The 27,550-nt window shown below is 37.5% G+C and overlaps 2 protein-coding genes across 2 annotated transcripts in view; one reads left to right on the plus strand and one right to left on the minus strand.

The window, feature by feature from the left end:
- Positions 1 to 18,860, minus strand: part of vps72a (vacuolar protein sorting 72 homolog a) — a 52,402-nt gene extending 33,542 nt beyond the window's left edge. Inside the window, exon 1 of the mRNA XM_079828346.1 lies at positions 18,752 to 18,860. The gene's annotated coding sequence lies outside the window, so the exon portion shown is untranslated. The remainder of the gene's footprint in view (positions 1 to 18,751) is intronic.
- LOC307133333 (uncharacterized protein) lies at positions 10,140 to 15,174 on the plus strand. Its single transcript, XM_079828349.1, has 4 exons — positions 10,140 to 10,861; positions 11,124 to 11,260; positions 14,087 to 14,264; positions 14,499 to 15,174. The coding sequence occupies exons 1-4, from the start codon at positions 10,228 to 10,230 to the stop codon at positions 14,501 to 14,503; spliced, it is 954 nt and encodes a 317-aa protein (XP_079684475.1). The 5' UTR covers positions 10,140 to 10,227; the 3' UTR covers positions 14,504 to 15,174.
- Positions 18,861 to 27,550: the final 8,690 nt, after the last annotated feature.

Here is a 27,550-nt window from a genome sequence, read left to right on the forward strand (position 1 = left end):
CTACTGCAGAATAAAGTCTTTTATATGAATTAATTAATGAATGTCGCTCACTGACGACGGTCCATTACCGAAAATCTCCTCCAAAGGCTGAAAGTCGTGGCCGGGATGCACAGAACAATATATATATATATTATGCAAGTTATTCGTAAATGTAACAATGTAATTGCTGAAATTGTTCATTTTCGTTAACTTGAAATGTGTCGGCTGAATAAAAGAGAAGTGGTTGTTCTGTACATTGTTTATTTTTGTAATGCAAGATATAATTTATACATTAAACAAATTCATACATATATGTTCTTGTCATGTAAAGTAAAATGTGTAAAGTAAAATAAATAAACTATTTATGGGCCTACAATATAACTTAAGTTTAACATCAGAAATTTAAACTAACAGCTAAAACAGAAGAAAACATTTGTTTGGACACTTTCATTGAGCTGGACTGGGATGGGGAATAATGCACAATAGAGGGACATCATCTTCATCATCTTCATCATCTTCATCATCATCATCTTCATCATCTTCATCTTCATCATCATCTTCATCATCTTCATCATCTTCATCATCTTCATCATCATCATCTTCATCATCTTCATCTTCATCATCATCTTCATCTTCATCTTCAACTTCATCTTCATCTTCATCTTCATCTTCATCTTCAACTTCATCATCATCTTCATCATCTTCATCATCTTCATCTTCATCATCATCTTCATCATCTTCATCTTCATCATCATCTTCATCATCTTCATCTTCAACTTCATCTTCATCTTCATCTTCATCTTCAACTTCATCATCATCTTCATCATCTTCATCTTCATCATCATCTTCATCATCTTCATCTTCATCATCATCTTCTTCATCTTCATCTTCAACTTCATCTTCATCTTCATCTTCATCTTCAACTTCATCTTCATCTTCATCTTCATCTTCAACTTCATCATCATCTTCATCATCTTCATCTTCAACTTCATCTTCATCTTCATCTTCATCTTCATCTTCATCTTCATCATCATCATCATCATCTTCATCATCTTCATCTTCATCTTCATCTTCATCATCATCATCATCATCATCATCATCATCTTCATCATCATCATCAATCATCATCACCATCATCATCATCATCATCATCATCACATCATCACATCATCTTCATCATCATCATCATCATCTTCATCATCATCATCTTCTTCATCATCATCATCATCATCATCATCACATCATCACCATCATCATCACCATCATCATCATCATCATCATCATCATCATCATCATCATCATCATCTTCTTCATCATCATCATCTTCATCATCATCATCATCATCATCTTCATCATCATCATCTTCTTCATCATCATCATCATCATCATCATCACCATCATCATCACATCATCTTCATCATCATCATCATCATCTTCATCATCATCATCATCATCATCATCATCATCATCATCATCATCTTCATCATCATCATCATCATCATCATCACCATCATCATCATCATCATCATCATCATCATCATCATCATCATCATCATCATCATCTTCTTCATCATCATCATCATCATCATCATCACCATCATCATCATCATCATCATCATCATCATCATCATCATCATCATCAGACTACAGTCCATTCTCCTGTCTTCTGGAAGCTTCTACAGACTCAAGACCTTTACCAAAAAACTTACTTGCCACCGCCGTGGAGAGACTCTTTCTTCCTGGGCATAAGTTGCACAATACATAAACATTCTTATAGTTCCAGTTTGCGAAAGCTACCTTTGAAGTCGTTGGACTTGCCATTGCTCTGACTCCTCCTGGTCATTGGTGTGTGTGACTGTGCATAAGCGAGTGTGTGAACTCAACCTATCATCATCACTGATCTGTCATTACTATAACATGAGTATGATGCAGCTTATTTTATCATTTTATATTTCTTTTACTTTTTGTTCTGCAATTTTGGAATGTGTTTTGGAACAATTAAACAATTTCCTGGTTAAAACACAACCTGTTATCACTACTGACCCTTAGAATGCAAGGTATATTCATATATAAAAGGTATATTCATACAAGTTTTAGTTCAATTCAATTCCAAAACATATACCTCGTAAAAACAAATTTGTTCAGTTTACTTCATTCAATTGTGCAAACTCATTGCCTCAAGTTGTTCTTACTTAAACCGTTTAAGTTTTGTCAACTTAATTCTATCCGAGATCTGAGGAAGTGTACTTTTTTTTTTTTTTCTCCATTTTTGGCTTTATTTTGCCATTTGTCTTTTGTCAGTATAACCCCAAAAACGACAGCAAAGAAATTATTAATAATAAAAATAAATAATAAGAAAATTGTGTCCACTGTTGTGTTTTGCATTGCTGAATGTTGAAGTGTGTGTGACTCAAGAATGGTCATTGGTCAATTGCAAGTATTGTCACAAATATAGAGGGATTATATCAAGACAATTAAACGTTAATGCCATAAGTGTTAGCAAAAAAAATGTTAAAGGATCATTTTTTGACATGAAATATAGTTGTTGTATATAATTAATTTATATATTTTACATACACACACTATTTATTATTTCCCATCCTTTGAAATCAGGGAATTGAGTTCTTGTTGCATCACTGCATCAATAGGAAGATAATTGCAATAATATGAATGAAGTTCTAAGTGCCGAACCAAATGGAACACTGATCTCCATCGTGATGACCAGAAATGGAGGAAATGAGTGAAAAGTCTAATAAAAATTGCCCCGCCTCAAAAACCTTTTGCCCGCCTGTTTTTTCTTTTTATTGCCAAAATGGTGCTCAAACCAGTCGAGTAATGTTTACTTGGGTTTTCTAAGTTATGAAGGCATTTCATGCAAATAGTTTAGATTACTAAATTGTTTTAAGTAAATTCAACAAATTATTGGACATTAAGTAAAGTTTACTAAAAAAGTCTTAGTAAGAACTGTTGGATTTTCCAGTGCCTGACGGATGGTTGGCCATGTGGTGGCCGTGAGTCGTGGACTGACCGTATTCTGGGGTTGTTCCAAGTCAAGACAATCTCGTCCTGTAAGGAAACATGTTTAAAACATGACCGAAGTCAAAGGACAGAAACTGTGCAATGAGATTTTATTTTTTTGGTATGCATTATACATTATAATTATGATTTATAACATTAAAATACACTAAAAGAGTGAGGATGTAAATGAATATTAGATGAAAAAAGTTACAGTTCCATGTTAGTCTTAAAGTGACATCTGGTGGACACTTGGAGACAGAACAGACTATATTTAGTGACATTTACTCACCTCACACACTGTCCATGCATTATTTCACTTTTAATATCACGCATTTCAATTTATAATAAATAAACATTTTCTCTTCCTAAGGACAACCCCCATCTTTAATTACTGCATCCATGAAGTATCCAGCAATAAGTCTTGGATAAGCCTCAAGCCATATCATGCTCCTGCACAGCAAAAACTCCAGAGTTAAATTAACCCTCCTGCGAGTATGTGTGAGACCACACTCAAGAGTGTTAAATAAGAGTGTTAAAGTAACACTGAAGCAGTGTTAAAGTTAATGAGATCAGTGATTAATTGAGTGATGATGGGCCATTATTGAAGATACCTGATGATAAGCAGAATCACCAAATGAGAAAAAGATAAACATTCAGTCACCATTATGGTGAACAGTATTTGCTTTACTTTTGACCGTTGACTTTTTAATATGATATTTAGTTTGGTGCTGTAACTGAGTTGAAACAGCCAGACAAGCAATGACAAAAGCTGATTGCTTAGTGTTGGTTATGTTTTGACATCATCATTACTTGACCTGAATCACTAACCTCATTTAGAGCTTAGTTTCTGTCTGAGTTGGGTTTATCTTGTTGATTATAACATAAGATCCAGCAAGGATGCCAAAGGTCACCTCAGCTATGTCTAGCTAGCCTAGCTTAGCACAAAGACTGGAGGTAAATGGCTCCAGCTAGTCTAGCTTAGCACAAAGACTGGAGGTAAATGGCTCCAGCTAGCCTAGCTTAGCACAAAGACTGGAGGTAAATGGCTCCAGCTAGCCTAGCTTAGCACAAAGACTGGAGGTAAATGGCTCCAGCTAGCCTAGCTTAGCACAAAGACTGGAGGTAAATGGCTATGTGCTATTGGGAACCCTTAAAGCATCAGACACCACAAAACTATCCATCAGTAAAAACGGAGTGGAACACAAACTAGCCGGCTATGCAGATGATTTACTGATTTATCTTGGAGACCCGACCAAGTCTTAACTCATGAAACAAATGAGTTGAGACTTTCTGGATACAGATTAAATACTAACATTTAATATAATAACCCCTTTGCAAATATTACAAAAATAAAATGGCATACAAAATTATTGAAATATTTAGGAATCCATTTGACAAACGGCATTTTGGTCTGCTCTTCTTACATCACAAAAACAAACAGGGGTGTGTGTGTGTACTTTTTATATCCAAATATATCCCAGAAGATATAAGGATATTTTTGTCAATATCACACACCTTTACTCTGCACCTGTCGTCATTGTTACGAGTATTTCAGCATGTCCTTGTTCAATGAGATCATGTGTTTAGGGAAATCACTACACTCTAAAAAAAAAAAAGGTTCTATATGGCACCAAAAATGGTTCTTGGCTCGTAATCACAGGGGAACCTTTTTTAGTGCTATATAGCACCAATTTTGGTGCTTCAGTGGTTCTTCAGCGGTTCTTCAGAGGTTCTTCAGCGGTTCTTCAGAGGTTCTTCAGCGGTTCTTCAGAGGTTCTTCACCGGTTCTTTGACTAAGGTGCTATATAGCACCTCTGAAGAACCGCTGAAGAACCACTGAAGCACCAAAATTGGTACTATATAGCACTAAAAAAGGTTCCCCTATGATTACGAGCCTTTTTTTTTTAGAGTGTACCATCTGAACTGATGTGTTTGTGCTGTTTGTCATTGTTGTGTTTAAGGAATCAGAGAGATCTGCAAACACATCGGTTGTCCTGTAGGGAGAGCTATTGGGTAACTCATATTTATAAGACCCAGAAAAGAAATACTAATTATGTTGTTCAGAGCATAAGAAACAAAAGGGGAAAAACTCTTTCAGAAAAATGAGCAGAATCCCCAAATATCCACTTCCAGATAAACATTATTGATGATTCTAAACCGAATGTCCATAATTTTAGGTACAATTGGCCATTTAAGAAGATATTAGCAATACTTGTTTCTACATGTTTCATTATTAAAGAATTTAACTTTTGCTGGTGTTTTGAAATTGTAGAATACTGTACATTTGAGCACATTTCCTATTATTTTGCCGTTTTTTGTTTAAGCCATAAATCCAAATAATGTTTAAATTAAGCCATAAATCCAAATAATGTTTAAATTAAGCCATAAATCCAAAGATCGCAGCCACTCACTGTATGCTTCATCGCCAAGCACTTGCATCAAAGTCAATGACACCCGACCTGCATGATGTGTTGGAAGTAGTAGTAGCGGCTATCAACTTCGTTAAGTCAAGACCCCTGGAGTCACGCAATATTATTTTTAAATTGTCATTTTACAAGTTTAATGCACTTTTTGACAAAATATTTGTAAATTAACTTTTCAGTGTCCATCTACTATGTAAATATTAAATTGCTGTTCAGTATTCGATACTTTTATTGCACTTTTCAGGCAATATTAATTTTTACAGCTTTATTACAATTTGTTCCTCCATTTTAAGAAATGTAGAATTTAACACATTTTGTGTATTAAACAGAGAAATGAAAGTAAAAGTGTAATTTTGAGGATGTGCGTCATGAGTTTTGGGGGGGGTTTCGGGTTACTCACACACAAGAGCTGAAGACACGAGCTGAGGAGGAGCTGAGGAACGGGCGCTTCGTGTCTGAATCTGAATTCAATATAACTGAGATTATGATGCATAACTGTCTTTGAAGAAGACACATCTTTATAAAATGACCGTCTCAAATAACCAAGTCAGTAATATCGAGCATTGCCTTTGAGCTGAAACTGTGAAATAACACCAGCCTGCAGAGCTTGCTATCTGGTTAATAAACTCAAAACGCACCCTATATCAATATTCATATGAAGATTATTATGAACCTAATACATAAACCAACACAAAAGGACGTGAATGCGCACGTGAACTTCAGCGTGCTAGATTTTACAGGCGAAGGGTTTGAAACGGAACATTTTGAATGCGCTCTTCCCTTAACAACACTGATACACGGACAACGAAAGCACACAGAAACAACATTTTATTAAAATCGTGTTCTCATTATAATGCTTTGACAGATTGACTCTGCACATCGTGCACTTAATTGTATTATTCATGATCGAAGCGTTTACAGACATCACTGCGCGTTTTCGAACTCATAACGAAAAACAGCTTTAAATAAACTAGGTCTACTGTTAAAAAATACGATAACAGTATAGCACTGCTGCATTACTAATGTCAATGATTCTGAGAAAGAAATAGCCAATCTGAAAATAATATGACGTCTCTAAACTATAATGTCGAGCATTAATGCATTTGAGCTGAAACTGAAGAGAATGAACAGCCGGTATAACGGCAGCGCTTTGCTAGCTTATTAAGCTCAACCAAACGCTTCTTATTTTACATTAATCAGATATAGACAACATAAAAGTAATCTTACAACGTGCATCTGCAGAAAAGGACGCGAATGCGCACATGAACTTCACGCGCTAGTCTGAGTGTTCTCGCTAGTCTGAGTGTTCTCGCTAGTCTGAGTGTTCTCGCTAGTCTGAGTGTTCTCGCTAGTCTGAGTGTTCCCGCTAGTCTGAGTGTTCCCGCTAGTCTGAGTGTTCTCGCTAGTCTGAGTGTTCCTGCTAGTCTGAGTGTTCCCGCTAGTCTGAGTGTTCCCGCTAGTCTGAGTGTTCTCGCTAGTCTGAGTGTTCCCGCTAGTCTGAGTGTTCCCGCTAGTCTGAGTGTTCCCGCTAGTCTGAGTGTTCTCGCTAGTCTGAGTGTTCCCGCTAGTCTGAGTGTTCCCGCTAGTCTGAGTGTTCTCGCTAGTCTGAGTGTTCTCGCTAGTCTGAGTGTTCTCGCTAGTTTCTCTGTGGCTTTGCTTTAACAGCTGATACTACAGCTAAGCACAGATCATTTACAGCATCATCGTGTTCTCATTATAATGCTATGTAGGCTATGACAGATTGGCGCATCTTGCACTAAACATTTAATGATCAGTGATTCCAGACATCACTGCAGTGCCTCAGTTTCACTTTATTTCGCCGCGGTCTGGAGGCTGTATAACGCTAACCACTCAGACCTCCGGTACCGCGCAAAATGACGCAATAACCGATAAAAAAGAGACAAATATATTTTTTTAAAGTCAGGGTGATCATCGCTCTCATAATCGATGATCGCTGTCACGTTCGAGTACTCGATTACTCGACCACTGTTGCCCATCCCTAGTTGGGGCTCATTCCAAACTTCCTCAGGCACCTGAGGTATAAAGAGGTGCTGATGGGCCTTCTTCAGCTCTTCATCTGTGAGAGCAGACCATGTGAGATCTTTAGTGATGTGAACACCAAGGAACGTAAAGCTTTTGACCCACTCGTCAATGGGGACAGGGTGTGTTCTCTGTCCTTTCCCCTGAAATCCTCCACCCGCTGCTTGTGTTGATGATGTTGAGTGAGAGCTGGTTCTCCAGTGAGTTTCTCGAAGCATCTCTCTCCCGTTTCCTCTTCCAGTGTAGCCTAGAGGATCCATAAGAAAACTGTTACATACACAAGATTTACATGACCTTATTAACAGTATACATGCATGCACAGCCACGTGAATACTATTCTTGTTGCATTTTGCCATCAGCAAAATCAGCAGATTCACTGATAGGAGTCATTCAAAATGACCGTTAAAACGTCTCTAAACTGTTTTATGCTTACCTGAGCAAAGTCAATATACAGTAGAGTAGTGTTTTCCCCCCACATTTTTATAACAATTATGAATATAAATCAAACTGCAGATTTGACAACTCCTAAAAAAGGCCTATCCCGGTGTTTTACAACTGATTAAACTTATGTCCATTATTAATGTTGTGTTAGAGAACCCTGGCATTTATTACTTACCTGAGCATAATTATTCCACAGTCTGAATGTCGACTCTTCTGCTTTGATAAGTTCATGTTTGCTGGGGCCGATGAAGCTAATTATACATGTCAAATACGGCACACAAGACGTGGATCTTTAAACGCTAGTTGGTAGCGATACTGTCGTTCGCTGATATTAAAGGTATTAACAAACCTACTGATTCTTATCGAATGCCAGGGTTTATTTACTCATAATGTCTATCAATGAACTCATTTGAGCTCCACCGACATCCACACTGTTTACACTGCGGTTGCCCCGCCATCCTCTGATTGGTTGCTGTCACTCTTTGGAGGCTCGTGATTGGAGATCGTGAAGCCGCCTACTTTGGCGGATGTGTCGGATTCTGCAGGCGAGCGCAGTTGCTCTCCACCGACTGTGCTGAGCAAAGCATGATGGGAAACGACTTGCTGACGACACAGCTTAAAGGGTTAGTTCAGCCAAAACTGTAAATTGTGTCATTAATGACTGAGCCTCATGTGGTTGGACACCCGTCAGACCTCCGTTCATCTTCAGACACAAATGAAGATATTTTAGTGTAAATCTGATGCTCTGAAAGGCCTCCATTGGCTCAACTTTACACTCTCAAGACCCTTAAAAGACACTAAAGACTAAAGTTACAAAGTCCATCTCACTACAGCGGCTCTACAATAACTTTATGAAGACGACAATAGTTTCTGTGCGCAAAAAAACCTGTAAAAATGTAATATTAATAAATGTATAACATGTTGTAAAGTGTTTCTTATTTGACTATAGATATATTAGTTTTATTTTGTTCACATTCATGTTGTTACAAATAATACTGACAGAAAATAGCCTATGAGATTTAATGTTAATGGACACAAACACTGTAGTTTATTGTTACTTTAACAATACTACAACTTTTTATTTTTATTTAAAAAATATATTAGGCCTAATACATTTGTAACATGTTATAAAGTGTTTCCCATTTGATTCTATATTCAATCATATTATTTCGATTGAAAATAATAGACAGAGAATGTGACATTTCTATTTTTCAAATGTCAAATAAAAATAACCATTTAATACAAGGCCTTAAAGTGAAACGTGTTTCTCTGAAAGAAAACAAATAGGACATATATAAAATATTTCTAAAATAATAGGTTTAAAACAAATTTAAACAGCACATAATAAAAAATAAAAACATGCAAAAAAAACTTAAAACACAAAAACTTGTGACTCTTAAGCCCATATCATGGCATTTCTACAGAAATACTTGAAAAGATGAAAGTGTTTTCATCCCTGAAAACGTTTTATTAATGATTAATTATTTAATATTAAGACAAATAATATCTTTTGACAAATGCAAAAAAGCTTTAATGATAAAACGTGAAAGACGTGAAAAGATGAGTCTTTTCATCCCTGAAAACAAAATTAATATGTTTTATTAATTATTTAATATTAAGACAAATAATATTTGACAAATGCAAAAAAGCTTTAATGATAAAACGTGAAACACGTGAACAGATTCAATATTTGTGCACCACCACATGTATCATGACAGAAATATCACACACAACTCAACATATTCTGTTCACATCTTAAAATGCATGTTTAAATACATGTTTCTCTTGCATGAAAAGTAACTTTAAAATCCATATGAAAACAACGTGTATGGGTAGCGCCGCTCCTTTCCGGTTCTGTGGACTGTAGATTTTCGGTTGTTTGTTTTTCTTTCTCCCCTCGAGAATCAAATGTAAAAACTCTATTAGCGCATAAAACGCATCTTTCACAGCATGACTGTTCTCTGCCTTATGGTTGTTTCACTTTGCATCCAAACCACTGTTTTTTTTATATTTATGACACACACACACACACACACACACACACACACACTAAATCTTGATGGCAGCTTCTCGAGCTGCTCGTCGAACTGCTCGGGGAACTCGTGTCTTCTGCTCTTGTGTGAGCACTTATCATTCTATTCACTGTCTGTCTGTCTAATTTATTTAAAAAAAAAAAAAAAAAAAAAAAAAACTTTTATACTTCTGTGCTGGACTAACTGAGACTTGTTACAGCACTTACATATTGCTGATATTGTTGCCCTTCGACTGCTCTAGCTGCTTCTATTGCCCCCATTTGTAAGTCGCTTTGGATAAAAGCGTCTGCTAAATGACTAAATGTAAATGTAATGTAAATGTGAGAGACGCGGAAGTCGTTGGAACGCAGGCGCCACTTCGACGAGTCGCGCGGACACGTTCCCCGAGCAGGTCGCAGTTCGACGGGCGCGGACTCGTTATCCGAGCAGGTCGCAGTTCGACGGGCGCGGACTCGTTATCCGAGCAGGTCGCGGGCAGTTCGACGGGCGCGGACTCGTTATCCGAGCAGGTCGCGGGCAGTTCGACGGGCGCGGACTCGTTATCCGAGCAGGTCGCGGGCAGTTCGACGGGCGCGGACTCGTTATCCGAGCAGGTCGCGGGCAGTTCGACGGGCGCGGACTCGTTATCCGAGCAGGTCGCGGGCAGTTCGACGGGCGCGGACTCGTTATCCGAGCAGGTCCCAGTGCAGTTCGACGGGCGCGGACTCGTTATCCGAGCAGGTCGCGGGCAGTTCGACGGGCGCGGACTCGTTATCCGAGCAGGTCCCAGTGCAGTTCGACGGGCGCGGACTCGTTATCCGAGCAGGTCGCGGGCAGTTCGACGGGCGCGGACTCGTTATCCGAGCAGGTCCCAGTGCAGCGCGGACTCGTTATCCGAGCAGGTCCCAGTGCAGTTCGACGAGCTGGAGAAGCTGCCATCAAGATTTGGTGTGTGTGTGTGTGTGTGTGTGTGTGTGTGTCATAAATATATAAAAAAAACAGTGGTTTGGATGCAAAGTGAAACAATCATAAGGCAGAGAACAGTCATGCTGTGAAAGATGCGTTTTATGCGCTAATAGAGTTTTTACATTTGATTCTCGAGGGGAGAAAGAAAAACAAACAACCGAAAATCTACAGTTTTAGATATGTAAGGTTCAGTTGTTGACGGTGTGTGTGTGTGTGTGTGTGTGTGTGTGTGTGTTGTCCTCAGGGATGCTGCAGCTGGACTCTCAGCCATTAGGGGCAAAATGCTATGGCAGTCAATGGTTGCTCTCTCTGCTTATTTACAAACATTCTTCAAAATATCTTCAGAACAAAGAAACTCATACCGGTTGGAGAAACTTGAGGGTGAGTAAATGACAGAATTTTCATTTTTGGGTGAACTATCCCTTTAAGGACAAAAGATTAGGCCACACCACAGTGCATACCCCACCTCCTCAAAAAAACATTTTCTAAAGGCCATAATAACTATAATGTTATATTAAAAATAGGGCTGTCAAAAGATTAATCACATCCAAAATAAAAGTTTGTGTTTACATAATATATGTGTGTGTACTCTGTTAATTATTATTTATATATAAATACACACACATTCATGAATATATTAAAGAAATATTTGCATGTATATACTATATATACATTTATATAATCTATAATATATATAAAGATAAATGTTTTATATATAAAAATAATTTTTTTTTCTTAAATATATACATGAATGTGTGTGTATTTATATATAAATAATAATTAACACATTTAGGGCCCTATTTTAACGATCTGAAACGCAAGTGTCAAAGCGCGAAGCGCAAGTAACTTTGTGGGCGGGTCTCGGCGCTGTTGCTATTTTCCCGGCGGGATAAATGGCTCTTGCGCCCGGCGCAAATCTAAAATGGGTTGGTCTGAAGTAGCTTCATTATTCATAGGTGTGGTTTGGGCGTAACGTGAATAAACAAATCAGAGCGTCATCCAACATTCCCTTTAAAAGCAGGTGCGCAAGTTCCATTATGGATTGCTATTATTATGGCGTATTTACCAGGCGCACGCCAGGAGCGGTTCACAGCCGAGGAGACTGATGTTCTTGTAAGAGCAGTTAAAGACAGAGAAGTGAAGTTGTAATGTTGTACATGACACAGATAATAAAAATAAAAAATAAAAATATTTTTATTTTTATTTTTTATTTTTATTATCTGTGTCTTGTCACTGTCATTCTGTGCACTGTGGAGCTTCTGTCACTACAACAAATTCCTAGTTTGTGTAAACATACCTGGCAATAAAGCTCATTCTGATTCTGATTCTGATTCATTATGGTAAAGGTGATTTCACAGTCTTTTTTTTCTTTCAGTTTTTTCAGTTTTTCAGTCGATTTTTTTTTCCTGGTTCTTGACGGACAAACCAATTTGTCAGATGTCCTTATATACATATATGTCTCGCCACTATTGGGCAAACAGGTCTGATCCTTAATTATTACAATTAGCCTGAATCATTTGTAAGCTAGATTTATGCCTATTTTTTCACATCTTCGTGGCACACCACAATGATTTCCGTCATCTCATGTGTTAATATTATTTTAGTGTAACAGTTTATGATTTGCAAAAATAACTGTTGCATCTGTGTAGATTACATGAGCAAAGTGTATGCGCGTTGTGCACGCTATACATTATGGTCAAGCATGCGCCCTTAAAATAGCATAATGAACAACGCGCAACTGACTTTAGACTAGGTTTTTTCTGGTCAGTGGCGCAATTGTTTAATGGAACAGCAAAATAGCACCAGGGATTGTTTGCGCCGGAACACGCCTCCTTTTTTGCGCTGAACCGCCCAGGTAGCGCAAGTTCATTCACTAGTTTAGCGACGTGATTCTGTGGAGGGAAAAGCGCGCTTTGCGCGGGTGCAAAATAGGAATGACACATGCGTCGGTGTACAAAGTCAATTGCGCTGGGTGCAAGATAGGGCCCATATTGTGTAAACACAAACTTTTATTTTGGATGCGATTAATCTTTTGACAGCCCTAATTAAAAAGTTAATGTTGAAAATGTTTAGCTGCACTAAGCTACCCGTTTCAGCCGCATATATTCCCACTGAAAATCAATGCATTTTAGGACAATGCAAATACATTAAAGAACCATATGTGTACTACTGAGCATTAATGTGTTTCGTGGAGCGGAAGATTTGATGACTAGTTGCCTATAAATATTGTAAAGGTGCAAAAAGTCAAAATTCAGAGGCATGTTATCAATAACCATAATTTGAATGTGTGATCGGTGTTGCCAGACTCAGAGCTCTAAATGGGGCGGCTCGGGTTATTTAACCCACTGGTGGAATGTTGTTTAAAACTGATGCGTCAGTGAAGAGGAGAATCTATATGTGTAGTTAATAATAACACAATCATTAAATATATCTTTAGTTATGTTGGCTATATATTAGAGGATATAGTTATAGTTTAAACTGTGCAGGACTGATTTGATGATGTGATCTGTAAAGATAGACGATAGTGATTATTTGCATGTTTATGTGCCCGGTAACTGACATATAGAACCGATATTTAATTATTGTGTTATTACAACTTGGCAACAGCACAGAACTGAACAAACTGTTTTATATAACACTTTTTAAACTGTAATTTTTGCAATTTCACTCCCTCATAGCAAGCAAAACACACTTTTACGTCAATAAATAGTGTATTTTTTTAAATACAGTGCAAGTAAAGTATTTTAAACATTAATGCTGGTGCATCTTTTTATTTATAACAACAGGCTAATGTTTTCAGATAAGCATTCGTTATAAACTAGTTTTAAAAGGTTTATAGTGTTGGTTAATGGACTAAAGAGTGAATATTCTCTGGAATATGCAAACATTGTTACAAAAATAAACAAAACAGCAAATGCATCACTCACCAGCTCACCAGTTATTTGACCTTTGAACTCCCCTCAGATGCAGTGATTTAATGGCAGCTTGTGCGCAATTCTCAAAACCTCCACAAGATGGCGCCATTTATCTGTGAATCCAATATTACAAAACCGATACCCGATTATGGGAAAATGCTGAAATATCGGGAACCGATATATCGGTCGATGTGTTAAAATATGACGCTGTGAATTTTCTACCTTGACTTTTGGTCAGTTTAATGCCACTGGTTGTTCCTCAAATATGAATGTTGTCTGTGTGATTGAGCAGATGCAGATGCAGATGGAGTGTAAAAAGAAAACCACACACCCAGAAAACAGCTGGAGCCTCAGAAACCACAGAGCAGCAAAAAACAAGAGCAGAAATAAAACCCAAACCAGTGGATCACCAGCGGAAAGCAGACCAGCACTTGTTAAATGGGACAGTATGAAGAAACTAAAGCCGAAATGTAAGTGTTTGTTCATTATGGAACTTCATCACATTTTGGCTTTACTGATAGATTTGTATTTATTCTCTTTCTGCCGTCATTATTAGTGGCCGATATTTTAAAATGGCCAAACATCGGCTGATATATCGGTCGACCACAGATTGTGTTTAATTGACAGAACGGTTACAGATCCAGAACATAATAAACACACAAATTCAAAACGATGTATGAGGATAATATATGTGTGATTTCTAGTCTGATGTGATCCAGACGGGCCTGTAAAGCTTCATTCTGATGCCAAAAGTGAGGAGAGATGCTCTCATCAAAGCCCTTCAGCACCGACATCCACCTAAACATCATCATCATCATCTTCATCATCATCATCACCACCATCATCAGACTACAGTCCATTCTCCTGTCTTCTGGAAGCTTCTACAGACTCACTACTTTTACCAAAAAACGTACTTGCGACTGACGTGGAGAGACTCTTTCTTCCTGGGCATAATTTGCACGTTACATAAACATTCTTACTTTTCACCTCAATGAGGGAACAGTAGCGCTTATACTTCCAGTTTGCGAAAGCTACCTTTGAAGTCGTTGGACCTGCCATCGCCTCCTCCTGGTCGCTTGTGTGTGTGTGTGTGTGTGTGTGTGTGTGTGTGCGCGCTATCATCACCACTGATCTGCCATGACTATAACAATTGTTTTATTTTTTTAATTTGTTATATCAAATAAAAGGTACATTCATACAAGTTTTAGTTCAATTAATTCCAAAACATGTACACCGTAAAAACTAATTTGTACAGTTTACTTCATTCAATTGTGCAAACTCGTTGCCGTTTTGTCAACTTAATTCTATCTGTGATCTGAGGAAGTGTACTTATTTTTTTTATTTATTTTTTTTATAATTTTAAGTTAAGGTATTATTGATAATAAAAATAAATAATACGAAAAAACCTTGTGTCCATTGTTGTGTTTTGAATTGCTGAATGTTGATGTGTGTTTGTGACTCAAGAGTATATCATTAATTCATATATTTTATACACACACTATTATTTCCCATCCTTTGAAATCAGGTAACTGTGAGTTCTTGTTGCATCGCTGCATAGGAAGAAAATTATAATAATATGAATGAAATTCTAAGTGCCGAACCAATCCAACACTGATCTCCATCATGGTGACTGGAAGTGGAGGAAATGAGTGAAAAGTCTATTATAAATTGCCCCGCCTCAAAAACCTTTAGCCCGCCTGTTTTTTTTTTATTTGCCAAAATGGTACTCAAACCAGTCAAGTAATGTTTACTTGGGTTTTCTAAGTAATGAATGCATTTCATGCAAATAGTTCAGATTACTAAAAAGTAAAGTTTACTAAAAAAGTCTTAGTAAGAGCAACTGTTGGATTTTCCAGTGCCTGACGGATGGTTGGCCATGTGGTGGCCGTGAGTCGTGGACTGACCGTATTCTGGGGTTGTTCCAAGTCAAGACAATCTCGTCCTGTAAGGAAACATGTTTAAATTATAACCGAAGTCAAAGGACAGAAACTGTGCAATGAGATTTTATTTTTTGGTATGCATAATACATTATAAGTGATTTATAACAGTAAAAATACACTAAAAGAGTGAGGATGTAAATGAATATTGGATGAAAAAAGTTACAATTCTATGTTAGTCTTAAAGTGACATCTGGTGGACACTTGGAGAAGTGACAGAACAGACTATATTTAGTGACATTTGCTCAACTCACACACTGTCCATGCATTATTTCACTTTTAATATCACGCATTTCAATTTATAATAAATAAACATTTTCTCTTCCTAAGGACAACCCCCATCTTTAATTACTGCATCCATGAAGTATCCAGCAATAAGTCTTGGATAAGCCTCAAGCCATATCATGCTCTTTAATATAATTATAACCCCTCTGCAAATACAACCCCAAATCAGAAAAAGTTGGGACAGTATGGAAAACGCAAAAAAAAAAAGTGCTTTCTAAATTTACTTTGACTTGTATTTCATTGCAGACAATATGAACACAAAATATTTCATGTTTTGTCTGGTCAACTTCATGTCATTTGTAAATATGCATCCTTTCCTGACATTCAGACCTGCAACACATTTAAAAAAAAGTTGGGACAGGAGCAATTTAGGGCTAGTAATGAGGTAAAATGGTTAAATAATGGTGTGATTTGAAACAGGTGATGTCAACAGGTGCTTGTAATTATGATTTGGTACAAAAGCAGCATCCAAGAAAGGTCTAATCCTTTAGGAGCAAAGATGGGCCGAGGATCGCCAGTTTGCCAACAAATACGTGAGAAAATTATTGAAATGTTTAAAAACAATGTTCCTCAAAGAAAGATAGGAAGAGATTTGGATATTTCACATTCAACAGTGTATAACATAATTAAAAGATTCAAGGAATCTGGAGGAATTTCAGTGCGTAAAGGAAAAGGACGCAAGCCTAAGCTGAACAACCGTGATCTCCGATCCCTCAGGCGGCACTGCATCAAGAATCATCATTCATCTAGAAGCCATATCACCACATGGGCTCAGGACTACTTTGGCAAACCTTTGTCAAGTACCACAATACGTAGTTACATCCACAAATGCCAGTTAAACTGTACTGTGCCAAAAGGAAGCCCTATGTTAACAGTGTCCAGAAGCGCCGTCGACTTCTCTGGGCTCGGAGGCATCTGGGATGGACCATCACACAGTGGAAACGTGTACTGTGCTCAGATGAAGCAGTATTTCAGGTATTTTTTGGGAGGAATGGACGCCGTGAGCTCCGGACCAAAGAAGAAAAGGATCATCCAGACTGTTACCAGCAACAAGTCCAGAAGCCAGGGTCTGTCATGGTATGGGGTTGAGTCAGTGCCCTTGGCAAAGGTAACTTGCACTTCTGTGAAGGCTCCATTAATGCTGAAAAGTACATAGAGATTTTGGAGCATAATATGCTGCCTTCAAGAAGACATCTTTTCCAGGGACGTCCATGCATATTTCAACAAGACAATGCAAAAGCACATTCTGCACACATTCTGCAGTCCTGGCTGCGGAGGAAGAGGGTTCGGGTACTTGACTGGCCTGCCTCAGTCCCGACCTGTCTCCAATAGAGAATGTGTGGAAGAGCCCGAACTGTTGCCCACCTTAAGACTTGTTTGCAGGAAGAATGGGACAAAATTACACCTGAAACACTTCATCACTTGGTGTCTTCAGTCCCTAAACGTCTTTTAAGTGTTGTGAAAACGAATGGCAACATTACAAAGTGGTAAATGCTTTACTGTCCCAACTTTTTTTGAAATGTGTTGCAGGTCTGAATGACAGGAAAGGATGCATATTTACAAATGACATGAAGTTGACCAGACAAAACATGAAATATTTTGTGTTCATATTGTCTGCAATGAAATACAAGTCAAAGTAAATTTAGAAATAACTTCTTTTTTTTATTTGCGTTTTCCATACTGTCCCAACTTTTTCTGATTTGCGGTTGTATTACACAAAAAAATGGCATACCAAATTATTTAAATATTTAGGAATCCATTTGACAAACAGCATTTTGGTCTGCTCTTCTTACATCACAAAAACAAACAGGTAGGTGTGTGTGTGTGTGTGTGTGTGTGTGTGTGCGTGCGTGCGTGCGTGCGTGCGTGCGTGTGTGCGTGTGTGTGTGTGTGTGTGTGTGTGTGGGTGGGTGTACTTTTTATATCCAAATATACGCCACAAGATATAAGGATATTTTTGTCAATATCACACACCTTTACTCTGCACCTGTCGTCATTGTTACGAGTATTTCAGCATGTCCTTGTTCAATGAGATCATGTGTTTAGGGAAATCACTACCATCTGAACTGATGTGTTTGTGCTGTTTGTCATTGTTGTGTTTGAGGAATCAGAGAGATCTGCAAACACATCAGTTGTCCTGTAGGGAGAGCTATTGGGTTGCTAAACTCATTTTTCTACTCCTAAGACCCAGAAAAGAAATACTAATTATGTTGTTCAGAGCATAAGAAACAAAAGGGGAAAAACTCTCAGAAAAATGAGCAGAATCCGCAAATATCCATTTCCAAATAAACATTATTGATGATTCTAAACTGAATGTCCATAATTTTAGGTACAATTGGCCATTTAAGAAGATATTAGCAATACTTGTTTCTACATGTTTCATTATTAAAGAATTAAACTATTGCTGGTGTTTTGAAATTGTAGAATACTGTACATTTTTAGCACATTTCCTATTATTTTGCCGTTTTTTGTCCCCAATGTACACTTCTCCAATTTTTAACCCACATTTGTGTAAGAGTATTTTGTATTAGTTGTTTTAATGAAAGTGGGATTGCTTTACACCATGAATGAATTATATTGAATACATTAACCAGCTTCATCTTTCAAGTCAACAACAAAAGCAGAAAACCCGTCGACCCCTCGCTTCCGGTGTCACGAGCACGCGCGCTCACAGCTCGAGACTGCCGCCCGGTGGACCGGAGGACGCAAACACACACACACACACACACACACACACACACACAAGCGGACATGTTCAACGCAGTGTTAATAATTGATCGTTTCAAAGTTAATACTGGCGAACCACTAACCGAAATGTGTATTAAAGTAGCCTGACGTGGACTTTAGACTCGACACTGATGTGCACACGTGACCTTTCATGAGTCACGTGATTCTTCCCAAAACAATGCGCACAGTGTCCAGTCCAGTAATAAAGGAGAAAACAAAACATTCCCGTATGATAGTGTGTCGCCATGCACCTTAAATTCACTGAATTATATTTTATTCATGTTTACGTTTGTAGCCGTTCCTGAATGTTGTCTTTGAGAGGCGTTTCCGTCCCGGAAGCCCAAACCCTTGATTCTCAGAATGATTGAGAAACTTCCTGTTCTTCCTGAATCTGCAGGATCTGAAACACGAGTTTCATCTGCGAGCATTAGAGGGCAGTAAACACACATGAGCTCCAGCAGAACCTCGTCTTATTCATTTAATCATGATTACAGTTCATTTATCCAGTTCTGTTGCAGCTCAGTGTTAAAGTCCACATGAAACAATAGTAAAATTACCCTAGTAAAGTGTTCTTGAACCATATAGTGATGATACCACAGTAAATTATAGTATACCTCAGTATTTACTAGTACAGTATGCTGTTGTAAATACTATAATATACTGTGGTGTCACTAAAACACTTTACTAGAGTAATTTTCATCTGGTATTTTCTACCCGGTTCTCTGTAGGGCGGGGCTTGATTATGATTGGACGGTTGTGGTTTGCTTCACTGGGTTAAAAACAACCCAAGGGCTGGGTAAATATAGGACAGAACACATGTTGGGCTGTTTATTTTTAACCCAGCATAGTTGATTCATTTGTATTATAATACTAGCTTACTTAATTCGAATGAATGCCTATTAATGTCAACTTTTTTTTTAAATACTCGACACAACCTCTGGCTTGTATGATAATTAATTTATTTTCGATTACTATTTTTCCGATATTATTAAAGAGGTTTACAAAAGAATTGTGTAAAACTCTGTAAACCTAGATATTATTACTTGTGACATGAGAACAAAATGTATGTACACATGTATATAACTAACGTTAAATTAACGATCTCTTAAATATTTCCTAATTCCACTAAACATTTTCATTTAGTTTTGTGAACATTTTATTAAACATGGGAAGGAAAGGAACACGCCTGACTTTATCTTATCCCCAGAGTTAGATCAGTGCATACATCCCACTCAAAGACTGGAGGTAAACAGCACCAGCTAGCCTAGCTTAGCACAAAGACTGGAGGTAAACAGCACCAGCTAGCCTAGCTTAGCACAAAGACTGGAGGTAAATGGTTCCAGCTAGCCTACTGCTCAATAAGTGACTAAATAGTGGCACAATGATATTACGCAGCGCCTGAAAATAGGCTAAAGTCCGTCAACATAACCAACATGACGACCTGCTTACACAGGGAGTGCTGGGACTACTTTCAGGCATAATTCATATGTGCAAACTGTGTGCCGGTGTGATGAGACGTCATGCCTCAAACTCGTGCATCTTCGGTTGCAGCGCCGCGCAAAAAGTAAAAAAAAATTATGCACACCGTCACGCGAAATGGGGTCTTGTGCACTACCGCCCACTCTGCGATGACGTCCTTTTTGCAGCGCGCAAAGTATAAACAAGGCTTCATTCGCTCGTCCAGTTCGCGCAAATGATGCGAATCGACCGTCTTGTGTGATACGCAAGTGATTTTATTTGGTGCGTTTTGTGCATTCACGCGTTTGAAGCGAATTCGCGACTGACGCCCGAGTTGAAAATTCGGAACTTTTAGTGTCTATTCGCGGTGCGTTAACCAATCAGGAGCCTGCTCGCTGCTGTCACGTAGTGAAGTGACGTGATGAGAAACCCGCATAATTTAAAAATACTACTATTGTGTCATAAAATTTAGTTTTAACTACATTTTATACATTCGGCGTAATGCGCGTATTACGCAAGACAGTCGATTCGCGTCGCAGGACCTCCAGACGCGCGTCAGCGAGACCTGAAGGATATTGGTTTACTCATGGCCTTTTGTGCACTTGAGCTGAACTGAGACTTCAGAGTTAAGGCCTGTACACACCGGGACTATTTCGCGCTCGCTTATCGCCAGCGTTTTTTCGGGAAGTTTTTCGGCGTGTCTTGAGTGCTCACACCCAAGCGATTTTCACGGGCGATGCACGAGAAACCCCGGATCACTTAACATTGAAATCACTCGCTCCAGATGCTCTATTCGCGTTTGGTGTGAACGCAGCATAAGACGTCTAAAGGCCTGTTCACACCGGGACGATTTTCGTGCGTATTTATCGCCGAAGTTTAACGCCCTGTGACTAAACAAAGGGCGCTAATGTGTGTGTGCACACCGACGCGCAAAACGACAGGTGTAAATGCATAATTTTTTTTAAAATGCGGTGCCATAACTCTGTCTGACGCACACACCGCTAGCCTAACTTAGCACAAAGACTGGAGGTAAATGGCTCCAGTTAGCCTACTGCTCAATAAGTGACTAAATAGCGGCGCAATGATATTACACAGTGCCTGAAAGTAGGCTAACGTCCGTCAACATAACCAACGTAACAACCGGCTTACACAGAGAGCGCTAGGGATTATTTTCAGTCGCTGTGTAATATCATTGCGCCACTATTTAGTCACTTATTGAGCAGTAGGTTAGCTGGAGCCATTTACCTCAAGTTTTTGTGCTAAGCTAGGCTAGCTGGAGCCATTTACCTCCAGTCTTTGTGCAGTAGGCTAGCTGGAGCCATTTACCTCCAGTCTTTGTGCTAAGCTAGGCTAGCTGGAGCCATTTACCTCCAGTCTTTGTGCTAAGCTAGGTTAGCTGGAGCCATTTACCTCCAGTCTTTGTGCTAAGCTAGGCTAGCTGGAGCCATTTACCTCCAGTCTTTGTGCTAAGCTAGGCTAGCAGTGGGTCAGACAGAATTATGGCACGGAGATGAGAATGGTAGACTTATCTAAATCTGTGGGATACGGGGAATAAGATAAAGTCAGGCGTGTTCCTTTAAGAATAAACTCTGCAATATTGTCCGTTTTCGTGGTGAATTTAACTCTAATAAGTGTTGCTAGGATTCGTGTTTTGTGCTATTGTGTTCTGTGTAGCTCTTAACCCAGAGAAACAAACGCAGGATCCGGATAGAAATGTGTTCGAGCAGCATTCCGATCATTCCCAGGCTCCAGGGCGACTGCAATCCTGCGTCTGACTCAAGAGAGAGAGATTTAAACGTCAGTTTAGGATAATATCACAATAAAACCATTCAAACTGATTCAAACAGAGAACACCCACACCACCATGATGACCTTTAACCCTCATCTAACACATTCAGGAATGCAGAAGCAAAGGGTTAAACTTCAGCTGTAAATGAGTTATCTCAATCTTTGCTCGAGGTGTTGGAGATCATTGTTGTAATGCTGATTCACACACACACACACACACACACATACACACACACACACACACACACACACACACACACACCTCAACTGTCTCAGTTACACAAAGACTCAAACACGCCTCAGTCACGTAACAAAACCAACACACACATGTTCAGTCATTAATCCTTCATCTCATTCTGTAACATTAGGCCGTTTTAATTAATATGTTTATGTATATAATTGATGCTTCTATCGCTCGTCTCTGCTTCTTCTTCTCCTGTGTTTTGATCTGAAGATCCTGTAAGAAACATTTACAAAAATGTTGCTTTTAATCAAAGTTCCTGTGTCAGATTGTAGTAGTTTTATGTCGTTTTGAAACTTGAAGTTTGGGCCATTAGACTAATCATGTTGCTAGTATGATTTAGCACAATGCTTGAATGCTGCTAGCATTATTTACCATGTTGCTACCATGATACTAACATGAATTAGCACATTGTTAGCATGTTTTAACACGTTTCCAGCATGTTTCTAGCATACATTAGCAAATTTCTAACATATTTTGCTAACACAATTTCTAGCTAAATTTAACACATTGTTAAATGTTTCTATCATGAATTAGCATGTTGCTAGCATGAATTAGCACAATGCATGTCAGGATCCACCAGACTCAAGAGACAGAAGAGGTGTAACTCAGCTTAATTGTGTCTGTTTCTGTTTCTGTAGTCACAGGACAGTGTTTAAATGTTGCTAGTATGTTTATAGCATGAATTAGCAAAATGCTACCATGTTGGTAGTATGATTTATCACAAACTAGCATAAATTAGCACGTTGTTCATGTTTTAAATATGTTGATAGCACGGGTTAACGCATTGCTAGCATGTTTGTTAAACTAGCATGAACTTGAATAATGCCATGTTTTACAAAAATTTTGCAAACATGTTACTAGCATGTTTTAGCCTTCTGTTATCATGATTTAGCATTATGTATGCTAACATGTTGCAAGCATGATTTAGCACATTGTTAACGTTTTAACAATAACACGAATTAACACAATGATAGCATGTTTTAGCTTGTTGTTAGCATGATTATGAATCATGTTTTAGCACGTTGAAAGAATATATGCACATTGCTAACATGTTTTATCATGCTGTTTGCATGTTTATGACATGAATTAGCATAATGCTAACATGTTTCTAGCATGACTTAGCGCAATGCTAGAATGCTGTTAACATTACCACATTGCTACCATGATACTAACATGAATTACATTGTTAGCATGTTTTAACGTTTCCAGCCTGTTTCCTAACATATATTAACACATTTCAGACATATTTTAGCATTTTGATAACACGATTTGTAGCTAAATTTAACACATTTGCTAAATGTTTCTATCATGAATTAGCATGTTGCTAGCATGAATTAGCACAATGCTAGAATGCTGCTAGCATGATTTACCACATTGCTACCGTGATACTAACATGAATTAGCACATTGTTAGCATGTTTTAACACGTTTCCTAGCATATATTAGCACATTTCTAACATATTTTAGCATTTTGCTAACACTATTTCTAGCTAAATTTAACACATTGCTAAATGTTTCTATCCTGAATTAGCATGTTGCTAGCATGAATTAGTATGATTTATCACAAGCTAGCATAAATTAGCACATTGTTCATGTTTTAATGTTGGTAGCACGGGTTAGCGCATTGCTTGCATGTTTTTGCTAAACTAGCATGTACTAGAATAATGCCATGCTTTACAAACATTTTTGCAAACATGATACTAGCATTGTTTTAGCATTCTGTTATCATGATTTATCATTATGTATCATGTTTAAGCATTTTGCTAGCATGATTTAACACATTGTTTATGTTTTAACGGTTACACGAATTAACACAATGATAGCATGCTGCTAGCATGATATAACATTTTGCTAGCATGATTTATTACATTGCAAGTTAGCATTAATTAGCACATTGTTCACGTTTTAATATGTTGTTAGAATGGGTTAACGGATTGCTAGCATGTTTGTTAAACTAGCATGAACTAGAATAATGCTACCATGTTTTATTGCAAACATGTTACTAGCATGTTTTAGCATTCTGTTATCATGTTTTAACATTTTGCTAGCATGATTTTAACACATTGTTAACGTTTTAATGGACAAGACAATGATAGCATTGTTTTAGCTTGTTGTTAGCATGATTTAGCATACTATATCATGTTTTAGCATGTTGATAAAATCTTTTGCACATTGCTAACATGTTTTATCATGCTGTTAGCATTTGTTTATGAAATGAATTAGCTCAATGCTAGCATGTTTTAGCATGCATGTTGCTAGCATTGACTTAAATCATTCTAGCATTGTGCTACCACATTGCTACCATGATACTAACATGAATTAGCACATTGTTAGCATGTTTTAACACATTTCCAGCCTGTTTCTAGCATATATTAGCATTTTGTTAACCCTATTTCTAGCTAAATTGAACACATTGTTAAATGTTTCTATCATGAATTAGCACAGTGTGTGTCAGGGTGTGACTCAGGTATTTGAGTGAGCAGTGTGTGCAGGAACAGGCTAAACAGGGAAGTAAACGGTAGAACAGGTCTATGATATGCGGAGGAGTGCGTTATAATGTGTTATCTTCTCTATCTAGGGCCCACACACGTGCACTCACACTGCAGATCCACACACAGATAAATCCACAAGATAAGATTCCAGGTAAGACGAGTCCTTGATAAGGCTAGAGCTGAGCTGTAGGTCCACTGTAGATAAGAGCCTCAGACCTGTAGCGCTAAGCCCAAAAACATGTTTTGCAAGCATGATTTATCACATTTGCTAGCATGTTTATACCATGAATTAGCACAATGCTATATTTTGATAACGGGTTAACGCATTACTAGCATGATTTAACATGTTGCTAGTATGTTTATAGCATGAATTAGCAAAATGTTACCATGTTGTTAGCATTATTTAGCATTTTGCTAGCATGATGCATGATGCCATTTGCAAGCATGTTTATACCACGAATTAGCCCAATGCTACATTCTGATAACACGGGTTAACGCATTACTAGCATGTTTTCCTAGCATGATTGAATATGTTGCTAGTATGTTTATAGCACGAATTAACAAAATGTTACCATGTTGCTAGCATGATTTAACATTTTGCTAGCATTATACTGGCATGATGCCATTTGTTAGCATGTTTATACCATGAATTTAGCACAATGCTACATTTTGATAACACAGGTTAACGTATTACTAGCATGTTTTGCTAGCATGATTTATCACACTTGCTAGCATTTTTATAGCATGAATTAACAAAATGTTACCATGTTGCTAGCATGATACTGGCATGAGGCCATTTGCTATTATGTTAATAGCATGAATTAGCACAATGCTACATTTTGCTAACACAGGTTAACGCATTACTAGCATTTTTTGCTAGCATGATTTATCACATTTGCAAGCATGTTTATAGCATGATTTAACAACATGTTACCATGTTGCTAGCATGATTAAGCATGTTGCTAGCATGATACTGGCATGATGCCATTTGCAAGCATGTTTATACCATGAATTAGCACAATGCTACATTTTGATAACACGGGTAACGCATTACTAGCATTTTTTGTTAGCATGATTTAACACATTTGCAAGAATGTTTATAGCATGAATTAACAACATGTTACCATGTTGCTAGCATGATTTAGTATGTTGCTAGCATGATACTGGCATGATGTCATTTGCAAGCATGTTTATAGCATGAATTAGCACAATGCTACATTTTGATAACACAGGTTAACGCATTACTAGCATTTTTTGCTAGCATGATTTAACATGTTGCTAGTTTGTTTATAGCATGAATTAGCAAAATGTTACCATGTTGTTAGCACGATTTAACATTTTGCTAGCATGATGCATGATGCCATTTGCAAGCATGTTTATACCATGAATTAGCACAATGCTACATTTTGATAACACGGGTTAACACATTACTAGCATGTTTTGCTAGCATGATTTAACATGTTTGCTAGTATGTTTATAGCATGAATTAGCAAAATGTTACCATGTTGTTAACATTATTTAGCACGTTGCTAGCATAATACTGACATAATGCCATTTGCTAGCATGTTTATAGAATGAATTAGCACAATGCTACCATGTTGCAAGCATGATTGAGCATTTGTTTGCAAGCTGATTTATCACATTGTTAGCATTTTTATAACATTAATTAGCACAATGCTACCATATATTTGCTAGCATGTTATACCACATTGAAAGAATGGTGTTAGCATAAATTAGCACATTGATCATGTTTTAATATTTTTTGCTAACACAGGTTAATGCATTGATAGCAAGTTTGGTAAACTAGCAAGAACTAGAATAATGCTACCATGTTTTAACATTTTGCAAACATGATGCTAGCATGAATTAGCATATTGTTAACATGTTGTAACATGTTCCTAGCATTATTTAACACATTGTTAGCATTTGTTAACATGTTTCCAGCATGAATTAACAGAATGCTACCACGTTGCTAGCATGTTTATAGCATGAATTAGCATAATGCTACCATGTTGCTAGCATGATTTAGTATTTGTTTGTAAGCATGATACTAGCTGATTTATCACATTGTTAGCATGTTTAGAGCATTAATTAGCACAATGATACCATATTGCTAGAATTTTTAGCACATTGCAAGCATTGTGCTAGCATTAATTAGAACATTGATCATGTTTTAACATGTTGGTAGCAAGGGTTAACGCATTGCTAGCATTTTTATTAAACTAGCATGAACTAGAATAATGCTACCATGTTTTAACATTTTGCAAACATGATACTAGCATGAATTAGCATATTATTAACATGTTCCTAGCATTATTTAACACATTGTTAACATTTGTTAACATGTTTCCAATATGAATTAGCAGAATGCTACCACGTTGCTAGCATGTTTATAGCATGAATTAGCACAATGCTACCATGTTGCTAGCATGATTTAACATTTTTCTAGCATTATATTAGCATGATTTATCACATTGCAAGCTAGCATTAATAAGCACATTGCACACGTTTTAATTTGTTGATAGCATGGGTAATGGCATTGATAGCATGTTTGTAAAACTAGCATGAACTAGAATAATGCTACCATATTTTATTGTAAATATGATACTAGCATTTTTTAGCATTGTGTTATCATGGTTTAGAATTATGTACCATGTTTTAGCATTTTGCAAGCATGATTTATAATTACACATTATTTACGTTTTAACGGTAACACGAATGAACACAATGATAGCATGTTTTAGCTTGTTGTTAGCATGATTTAGCATTATGTATCATGTTTTATCTTTTTTTAGCATGATTTATTTTTACACATTATTTACGTTT

This window comes from Gobio gobio (genome assembly GCF_949357685.1).
Source record: "Gobio gobio genome assembly, chromosome: 11".
NCBI classification, from domain to species: Eukaryota; Metazoa; Chordata; class Actinopteri; order Cypriniformes; family Gobionidae; genus Gobio; species Gobio gobio.

What these genes read in the sequence shown, in the direction of transcription:
- LOC307133333 (XM_079828349.1), top strand. Translation starts at nt 10,228, where the DNA reads ATGACTAAATGTAAATGTAATGTAAATGTGAGAGACGCGGAAGTCGTT. An exon ending in GAAGCTGCCATCAAGATTTG is followed by an intron (nt 10,862 to 11,123) that starts GTGTGTGTGTGT and finishes TGTTGTCCTCAG; the next exon opens with GGATGCTGCAGCTGGACTCT. An exon ending in CCGGTTGGAGAAACTTGAGG is followed by an intron (nt 11,261 to 14,086) that starts GTGAGTAAATGA and finishes GTGATTGAGCAG; the next exon opens with ATGCAGATGCAGATGGAGTG.